The sequence below is a fragment of the Microtus ochrogaster genome, chromosome 4 (assembly GCF_000317375.1).
Source record: "Microtus ochrogaster isolate Prairie Vole_2 chromosome 4, MicOch1.0, whole genome shotgun sequence".
NCBI classification, from domain to species: Eukaryota; Metazoa; Chordata; class Mammalia; order Rodentia; family Cricetidae; genus Microtus; species Microtus ochrogaster.
The window spans coordinates 44,592,091-44,601,927 of NC_022011.1; the positions used below are offsets into that span (position 1 = coordinate 44,592,091).

The 9,837-nt window shown below is 50.8% G+C and overlaps 1 protein-coding gene across 5 annotated transcripts in view; it reads right to left on the reverse strand.

Annotated features, from left to right (window-relative positions):
• The window catches only part of Ciz1 (CDKN1A interacting zinc finger protein 1), a 17,087-nt gene extending 7,641 nt beyond the window's left edge, over positions 1 to 9,446 (reverse strand). For 2 of the 5 annotated variants that reach the window (XM_026778644.1, XM_013355146.2), the window contains exons 1-10: positions 9,352 to 9,446; positions 8,489 to 8,654; positions 8,227 to 8,342; positions 6,402 to 6,473; positions 4,758 to 4,984; positions 1,671 to 1,749; positions 1,476 to 1,572; positions 722 to 965; positions 420 to 600; positions 58 to 179 (exon numbers count right to left, since the gene is read on the reverse strand). In XM_026778644.1, the coding sequence (XP_026634445.1) occupies positions 58 to 179; positions 420 to 600; positions 722 to 965; positions 1,476 to 1,572; positions 1,671 to 1,749; positions 4,758 to 4,984; positions 6,402 to 6,473; positions 8,227 to 8,342; positions 8,489 to 8,649 (1,299 nt within the window). In that variant the 5' untranslated portion in view covers positions 8,650 to 8,654; positions 9,352 to 9,446. Of the gene's footprint in view, positions 1 to 57; positions 180 to 419; positions 601 to 721; positions 966 to 1,475; positions 1,573 to 1,670; positions 1,765 to 4,757; positions 4,985 to 6,401; positions 6,474 to 8,226; positions 8,343 to 8,488; positions 8,655 to 9,351 lie in introns of all 5 variants that reach the window. The other 3 variants (XM_013355145.2, XM_026778645.1, XM_013355150.2) reach the window with 3 other exon arrangements.
• Positions 9,447 to 9,837: the final 391 nt, after the last annotated feature.

Sequence of the window (9,837 nt, forward strand, 5' to 3'; positions counted from 1 at the left end):
ACACACACACACACACACACACCAGCATCTAGTGGCTGTATGCAGGCTTCTACGCACCCCAAGCATCTCTCTTGCTCTTTTTTCACACTCTCCCACATCCAGGTCACCAGGTGATGCCTCCTGGCTCGTGTCTTCACTGTCCTGGGTACCTACTGGTTCTGGCAAGGCCTCCTCTGGGCCTGAAACGACAGATATGTTCCCTTCCCACAGCGTGTCTACCATTTGGGGTCCAAGATCTAGATTTAAGAGAGCTTGCTTCTCTGTCCACAGTCAAGACCCTGAAGTCCAAAATGAGGATGGTCCCAGATCTGGACTCCGGGCCCAACCCTCAGTCCCCAGTCAAGGCTAGACAGTGCCAGGTGGGAGAAAGGAGGGTTGGGCAGGGCTGAGTCTGGCCAGGGTTCCACACACTCACTCACCTCCCCTAGCTTCTGTAGCACCAGATGGCTGCGGTTCTGTGGCACAGGCCACAACTGGCACTTGTGCTGGTGGGGGTGCTGACCCCTGTGGCCAGGTCTGAGGCCCGTCCTGAGTCTTCTCTGATGTCTGTTCCTGCATCTGTCCTGAAGGCTGCTCCTGTGGCTGTGCTTGGGCGGATACCTGTGGATATGTCTGTGTCTGGGCCTGCATCTGCAACTGTACCTGCCACAGGGACTGCGGCTGGGTCCGTTTCCTGCAGCTGCCCCTGCCATGGGGGCTGGGAATGTACCCACGACTGTACCTGGTTCTGCTGTGGTGCTAAGTGCTCTGGAGAGGTCTGGGTCTGTGCCTGCTTCTGCAGCCTTGGCTGCAGCTGACCCTGATGCTGCAGAACCTGGGGCTGCAACTGTGTCAGGACTTGGGTTCCTGGTGGCTCGGGCAGCTGATCTGGGGTCTGTGTCTGCTTTGGTGCTGTCATCTGGGTCTGAGGCTGGACCTTTGCTTGTGGCTGCCCTTTAGGCCCTTTCTCTGTGGCCTCCTCTGAGCTAGGAAAGATCCAAAGATAATCAGAAAGCCAGGTGGTGGCGTCCACACCTTTGCTCCTAGCCCTAGGGAGGCAAAGACAAGAGGATGCCTTTAGAGTCAGAGGGCAGCCTAGTCTACATAGTGAGTTCGGGGCAGCCAAGGATGTCTCAAAAGACAAAAAGGCAAACAAGAAAATCAAAGAAGATCAAAACTGTATCTTTCAAGAGGCCTATGACCCAGCTCCTAACTCGTTCTTACAGTGGGGGATGGGGGAGGCTCTAAAGCTGCCCAGGCCTGTTTCACCTAAACTCAGGGCACTGACTTCCACCACGCAACATGTCTTGAATTAACCCTCCAAACCTAGCAGCACCCGTGTACTCTGCAAGGACCCCCTTGCTTCTAGCTGCCCGGCCTGGCCTCCAGGTGGCTCACACCCAGGTAAACACAGGGATGAATCTGACCCTCCCCCAAGCCAGAGGCCAAGGCCTAACTTCAGGCCTCTGAGCCCCAACATTGGCAGCAGCACTTACCTCTTGGGCCTCTTAGCTGGTGGTTCTGATGCCTCAAAGGGCTCAGGGTCAAGCACTGGGGTCTCCATGTCGTCTGGGCAGACTAGGGAATCTTGGTCTGCAATCGAGGCAGGTGAGGGAACACAGCTCCAGGAGATGGCCCTGGCTCACTTGCCACAGGATTCCCCCCTGCCCTGATGCCCCTGTGTTTCTCACCTTCAGGTGTGTCCATCTGGAGCTCCGCGGCCTCTTCAGACCCCTCTGTGGGGTCCTCCCTGTCTCCCAGAGGCACTGTCTGGGAAGAAGAATCCTGCTTCTTTTTAGAATCCATTTTCTAACCCCCACCTCACTTGCCAACACCCCCTGATCGAGGGACTGAAGGGTAGACGACCTGAAACAGCTCAGGAGCCATTGTCTCAGGTGCCCATCTAGCAGCCTACCATTTGAATCTGGGTTGGGTACCCACAAAATCTCTTTGTTCCCTTGGTCATCTAGACTTCCCACTCCCTGTTCCCTAAGGAGCCAGCAAGAACCTTTGACCTAAACCCTCTGAAGGCTTTCTAGTCCCGGGAGTCTCCTAATCTCAGGCCAGGAACTGTCCACTCCTCCCCACTTCTGCACCCCCCACCAGCCTTCCTCCTACCAGGAGCCTGACTCTGTGCATCCTCACTGGCCTTTCTCTGACCAAGCCCCCAGCCTTCAGAGCTTCTTGTGGGGAGCTCCTAACCATAGGCTAGGTCCAGACCCTTTTAGTAGGTTTCCGGGTTTTTGTTACTGTCCTCTATGTGAAACAGGGTCTCCCTAGTTACAGTTTAAGACTGCTTTGTCTTCACACACTCAAGATCCAAAAGGCTAGGCCAGATACCACCTCTGCACTGCTGACCAACCACATGGCTTTCCTCCCTGCTCCCGAGGCCTCCTGCCCTAGTGAACACACCAGAACTCTTGGCTCTTTACAAACTACTCAGCTCTTGCCCTGGGAGACACAATGAGTCAGTTGTAGTTTTCCTACATGTGAAACGGGTGCGCAGGTCCGGTGTGCCAGGCCTAACCCCAAGGATACAGGCTGAGCCCCTCCCCTACAGATGGGGGAGGACGAAAGCATTGTTCATGCCCAGCATACACCTGGGAGTGGACTTTGTACAAAGAGCTGAAGGACATGCAGGGACAGCGTGTGAGTGTGTGTGTGTGTGTGTGTGTGTGTGTGTGTGTGTGTGTGAGTGTGTGTCTGTCTGTGTTTTCCTCTGTGACTCCGAGTCTTCCGCATGTGGTAAGATGAACCACTGAAGCCGCTGGACCCAGCAGACAGCTGCTGGAGACGTTTGACGGCTGTGTGAATACCCTGCCTTCCCAGGACTCTATCTCACTCTATGTATGAGGATTACAGAGTTTTTAGGCAGTGATAAAATTCTTCCTGTCCAACACCTCAAGCCTGTGCTCTACCACCGAGCCACACCCTCACACCTTAAAAGTGACATCAGCCTCAGGGAAACACCTGAGATGTGGACTCTCAACTAAGGGGGGAAGCTTAATGACACAATAGATATTGAGCATTTAGTGGTTTGGGGCTTTTTTATTTTTGGACAAAATGGGACATGGTGAAATATACTGGTAGTTTTAGGAACTTGGGAGGCTGAGGCAGGAGGATCAATCACTTAAGCCAAGATGTTTGAGTTCAGGCTCGGCAACATAGGGGGCACAGAAGCATTTGAAGTTTAGGAGGTAAGACCTCGTTTCTTCAAACAAACAATAATCAATCAGCAAGAATTCTTATTTTTTTTAATTTTTGTAAAACTTTTATTTCAGAGATACTCTTTTTCACTTATGATTCAGCTCTAATGGGGAATTTAGCACTAACAATTCAGTCCCCCACTGACACTTGTGCTGTCAAATATGTAGAAATTTACAAACAAATTACTAGGTGAACTCCTTATTTAAAATGAACACTAAACTGAACTCATTGTGAAAATAAATTTTCTGCTCTCCTTATATCTCCCACTCAGTATGACCAGTTTATTTTCTTTCTGGTGTTTTCTTTTCTTTTTTTTTTTTTTAAAGAATTCTTATATTTATTTATTTATTTATGGGTTTTTTTTTTGTTTTTTTTTTTTTGAGACTGGGTTCTCTGTGTAGACCTGGGTGTCCTAGAACTTGCTCTGTAGACCAGGCCGGCCTTAAAATTGGAGATTCACCTGCCCCTGCCTCCCAAGTGCTGAGATTAAAGGCATGTGCCACTACCACCCAACTAATTTATTTATTTTTAATATATGTCAAAATGGTATCTTTTTAAAATATTAGATTAACTAAAATGTTAGTAAATTTTACTGTACTTTATTCATTTTTATTTGATTGTTTGGGAACAGCTGGCCTAGAACTCAGTATGTAGCTGAGGGTGACTCCGGAACCTTTGGTGCCATCTCCAGAGTGCCGGGATTTTCAGTGTACACTACTACACTTGGCAGTATAATTAACTTTATCTGTTCCTTTGAATTTATTTTTAAAATTTTAAGGTCTTTCTCCATTGCTCAGGATGGCTGGAATGTGCGGCCATCTTCTACCCCAGCCCCCCAAGTGTTGGAGTTAGGGTATCACTCATCATACCTTGGCCTTTAATCTTATTAATATGGTTATTAAATCTTTAAAATCATATACACGACTCATGTTTTATTTCTGCTAGACATTGCTGATGTAAAGAGCAGTATCAGTGAGAGCCAGTGAGATGGTTCAGCAGGCAGAGGCGTCTGACAGCCGGAGTTCTGTTCCTAGGACCAAACAGTAGAAGAAGAAAACAGACCCACACAAGTTGTTCTCTGACCTCCGCATGCCCACCTTGGCACATGAAAAATGAATGATAATGATGAAGTAAAAAAGATTAGCTGGGTGGTGGTGGCATACTCTTTTAATGCCAGCCCTTGGAAGGCAGAGGCAGGCAGGTCTCTGAATTCCAGGCCAGCCTGGCTTACAGAGCGAGGTCCAGGACAACCAAGGCAAAGAAACCCTCTTTCAAAAAGCCAAACAAATGAACAAATAAGCACCAACAAAAAAGTTTTAAAGAGAGAAATAGTACATAAATAACAACAAAGTGGTATTTGGGTATGGCTAAAGTCCCATTAGGGGCACAGAGGTATTTGAAGTTTGGGAGACTAGACACCGCCACCTTCATCTTACAGACAAGGACACTGAGGCACAATGAGGGAGCACGACCTGCCCAAAGGCCAGGTGAGCCCTAACACACGGAGTCCGGCTGACACTGGGGCACCCCTTCACTGACTCCTCCCTGGCTCCACCCAAAGCACGACTCACCTTGTGATTGGGGGTGGTGGAAGGAGTTCTTGCCTGTTTCTGGGAGTTCCTCCCTGAGTGGCTGAGCTGAGAAGGGTTCATTGGGACCCCAACAGGAGGAGGGCCCAGCAGGGACTGGCGTGTGGCCTGGGGAAAGAACTGTTGCAGATTTGGGGTGACCATCTGGGGAGGTGTAAGGCTGGGTGCTGGTAGGCTGGGGGCCGTCATGTTGTAAGCACGGAGGTTGCCTGTGGGGAAGAAAAGGTGAGAAGACAGGTCACGCCATGGCCCCTCAGAGTATCATCGGAATATCAGAGACAGTGTCTGAGGGCAGCAGAGGGAAAGTGAAGCCAAGCTGAGGCCCGCTGTGGGCACTAGTGAGAAAGGACTTCCAGCTGTGTGTGTGAGACTGGCCCCAGCTAGCCCTCAGAAATGCTGTAAGGCCCCGTGAGGGACCCAGCACAGGCCCAGAGAAGAACCAGCAAGCTGTTGTTCCACACTTGGTCCCCCACCAGCTTCTCTTTAGCAATGAGAGGGAAGCCCCTGGCACCATGCAAGGTATTCTTGTCACTACAGCTCTCTAGCCAGCCAGGTAGCAGGGCAGATGTGGCTCTTTCTATAGATGACAAACGTAGACACAAAATGGAGAAGCAGCTTGCTCGAGATCTCCGAGGGATGCCCGCTAGCTGTCACTCCTCCTTACCCTATCCTCCACACCCGAGATCACACATGTGCCCTATGACCAGGCTTCCCAACTCCTGAAGACACTTCATCCCTCCGCGGAACTGCAGCAAACAAGATCTCTCTAGGGCTACACTCTGAGCTCATCCCCTGCCCAAAGCCTTCTATAGCTCCCTGCTCAGTAACAAGTCTGCTCACAGCAGGGTCTGGCCCTGCCGCCCCTCGCATGCTTCTCACTGAGCTCTAGGTACATGGCCTGTGCTGCCCCTCAACCACCCTGCACAGGGCCCCTGGGCATGCTGTCCCCTCTGTGGAAGCTGCTGTGCTCCACCGATTCCTAGCATCCTTCAGACCTCCCTTTCCTTTATGTTCTTTCCTGTCTCCCCTTCAGGAGGCCTTCTGTGACACCTGTTTCCCTAGAGATCTATCCTAGGTCCAACCATCTTATTTCCTGTGACATCTCCTCTGACTCAGCTTTTTACCCAGGGATGGCCCTGAGTGTGGAAGAGAGTTGCCATCCACGCTGAGGTTCAGGGGCTGTGCTGGGGAGGGCAGCGCAGGTTAAAGGCACAGGTCAGCTGTGCTGAAAGCTGAGATCAGGTCCAGACTCTACGGCATTACCTCTGGGACCCGGAGCAAACCATTTCTCCCTCCTCTCATCTGTGGACTCACATAACTCAAAGTTATGAGCTAGTATATCTGATAGACAGGTATAACAAAGACATATACACAGTCGCAGAGAGCCACCAGCTCCCATACACAACAAGATGAAAGACAGAGTGCTCTCACAAAGGACATGGACAAGTCACAAAATGAAATGCAAATGTCTAATGGATAAGTGTAAAAATATTTTGGCTGCACTCGCACAATGAAGTGTAAATTAAGACATTCAAGACACAGCCTTGGTCTTTGCAAACCAACTTAGTAAGTTATATGTACATATTATATAGTTATACAGGTTATATATAAAAAAGCATAGAATACCCAATGCTGCCGTGGGCATGGTGAGGCCGGCACTGTCATACGCGGCTGGTGGCATTGCAAACTGGTCCAATCCTTAGGAAAGTAATTTGGCAATACTTATCAAAAGTCATCAAACATCCATCCCCCGACTCAGTCACTTTATGTTGGGAATCTAATATGAGAAAAGAGTCTCAAATGTCATGTTCATCCCAATGGTATTTAGGATAGAAAAGAGACAATGAGGAAGGGGAGTGAGGGGGGAGAAACAGATAATTGAGGTTTCCATAAGGGCACATCCCTCTAGTAAAAAATTAAACTTACCACAAATATCCTGATTGAGCCAGAATTCTGGCTCATACCTATAATCCCAGTCATTGGAGGATGAGGTAGGAAGACTCTTGTGAGTTCAATACCACTCTGGCTTACATAGTAAGTTCCAGGATAGCAAGGCCAAATAAATAAAGCAACATGCACCTATAATCCCAGCACTTGGAGAGACAGAGGCAGGCGATCTCTGTGAGTTTGAGGCCAGCCTGGTCTACATAGTGAGTTACAGGCCAGCTAGGGCTACAGAGTAAGACCCTGTCTCAAACAATAAACAAAAAACCAATTCTCAGTCAGAAAAATAAAAAAGAAATATGACATAGGTCTTTTTTTTTATTTATTTTTTTGGTTTTTCGAGACAGGGTTTCTCTGTGGTTTTGGAGCCTGTCCTGGAACTAGCTCTTGTAAACCAGGCTGGTCTTGAACTCACAGAGATCCGCCTGCCTCTGCCTCCCAAGTGGACATAGATCTTGTATTAATCATAGTAATCATACCCAAGCTCTTTCCCAGAGAAAACAACAGAAAGAACTATACCAAAATATTGGCTGGTGACTCTCCTGGAGATGAGTGACTGCTTTCCTACCGCTGGGGTATTGTTGTTTTCAATGACTTTATTTTTCAGTATTTATTTCAAATTTTAATTTATGTGTATGTGTGTGTGTTTAGGTACCATTATGTCGTATATGGGAGGATGGCCCCTGAGGCCAGATAAAGATGACAGATCCCCTGGAGCTGGAGTTATAGGCAATTTGAGTTGCCACATGTATAGAGTATTGGACTCTAACTTGGGTCCTCTGGAAGAGCAACAAGGTCTCCCAACCACTGAGCCACCTCTCCATCCCCTTTGGTTTTTTGTTGTTGATGTTTTCCTGTTTTAACACATTATTTTCACTATGAGAAGCATGACTTTTAAGACGGGAAAAGAAAAGGTGGCATCAAAAAAAACAAAAAAGGTGGAATCTATATGTACACACTGTGCCGCTACTGGATTTTTCTTTCCCCAGCTATCCATGTGCCATCTGAAAGTCAGCTCAGTGGGCTGTCCACACTGAGGTCTTGGTAGGGCTGCCAAGTGACAGCCACCTAACCAGCTAACCTGTGTTGTACTATGGGCAAAGGACTCGGGTTGCCGTTGTTTTCATTTGTAAAGGGGTTATGGGTGTACCTCCCCTAACGGTTATCAATAGAGTCAGAAGGAAGGGCTAAGATTCCTCCCCACACAGGGAAACTGAGGCAAGGGCATGGGCTTCACACTCAAGGCCTGAGACAGGGATTCATGGAGGCAGGACTCAGGTCTGGCAGGATGCTGAGTGACTCAGGACAAATACCATGTAATCTTCATGACAGTGGGTTATGCTGACTGAGCACTGCCAAAAAAGCCAGCACTGTGTTTGGTAACTGCACTTAGCAGAGTAGCCTGTGGACTTTGTGTCTTCTCTGTAAGGATGCTCTCAGGGTCACTGTGTGAGCTGGGAAGATTGAGCGGGGAAACGAGGAAACGGGACACTGAGAACTGTCATACCTTGCAGCTGCTGAAGCAGCAAAGCTCTCTGCAGCATGGAGCCATTGAGCAGGGAGGCCGAGTGGGTGCCCTGGAGATTCAGAAGCTGTTGCGGGGATGACTGCTGGGGGAGGCCCCTGTGTGGTGGAACGGGAGCATCAGAGGGTTGGTGGAAAAGCCGTCCACCTGGAGACCCCTCCGAGGTGGAAAAGGATGCCCCTGGGACAGCAAAACAGGGGTCTGAGTGCGACCATAGCCTCCGTTCTTCCAGTGGGCAACTCACCGGCTGACAGGCATGGGCAAGGGGGCCTGCGGTGGGGACTGCTGCAGCAGCTGCTGGAGCTGCAGTAACTGCTGCTGCTGTTGCAACTGCTGCTGCTGGAGCTGCTGCTGCTGCAGCTGCTGCAACTGTTGCTGTTGCTGCTGGAATTGTTGGTTGAACATGGTTGCTGAGGGAAGGTGGGTAAGGTCAAGGCACCACTCTGGGTCAATTGAGCCCCCCTCCCCTCCCAAAGCACCCACCCTAGCCCACAGACGCCTAGGCTAGGCTGCACGGCTACACACTCCCAATCCTGTCAAGACAATGACACTTTTGGACCCCAGCGCTTTCAGTTCTGGTCAGCTGCCAAGAACAACGCTCTTGCCTGTAGACCTCGCTCTTCACTCCCATCTCTTCAACTCTGACGGTTTCACCCTTCCAACCCAAGAACACCTTCCCACCGCCCCCCAGCCCCCACCTTCTGTCTGTCTGTCTGTCTGTCTCTCCCCCCCCCGTACTCATCACTTCCTGGAGCCAGCACCTCTCCAGACACACCCCTCGGTTTGGGATTCAGCTGCCCTAGCCCTATGTGGTGTCAATTACACCAGCACTCAAGCCCGGCCTTCACTTAAATTAGTGAACCCTGGACAGGAGGGAAAAGCTTCCCTCCACTACAATACACCCCTACGTCCCTCCACTGCCCCTCATTCCTCCACCTCCTTTCCCCTCAGATATATCCAACACCGGGCATCTGATCCCGTGGCCTCGCCTGTACACAAAGCCTGCAGCCTCCATACAGGTAGCCACTACCCCTGCAATCCACTCTACCCAGGTGCCCAGCCCTCCACAGAGGCTTCCAGGGCGAGCACCACGCAGGCTCCCCTCACCTCTCAGCAATCCACGAAGGCGGAAGACGCAAAAGCCATCCGCGGAATTGACGGCGCGGACTCGCCGGTTCGCGGGCTTCTCGGGACCCGGCAGTAGCTTGTCCACTCGGAAGGCCCGGCGGCTGGGCAGTCCTGCGCGGAGCGCCCTCTAGAGGTCCGGAGGGCTCGCCGCGGCAGCCGCAGCCGTGGGAACCAGCTTCGCGCGGGTCAAGCCGCGGGGGCTGCGGCCGCTCCTCAGTCGCTGGAGCCACGGTGGCTCCCAGATGCCAGGAGGCGCAGGGCAGCGCAGACTCTGGGTTCCCAGGCCCCGGAATCGGGAAGGGACGATTGTGAGCTCCTAGGCTCGTCTGTTTATCTGGCAGGAGCATGGCGGAGGACTTCTAGGAGGGTCAATTCGCAGCCTGCCTTCTGAAGTCACTACTGTACGTCCGGTGATCATGAGCCCTTGTGGGGCTGGGACAGGAGCGAGCTGGCGTTAAGAGTGTT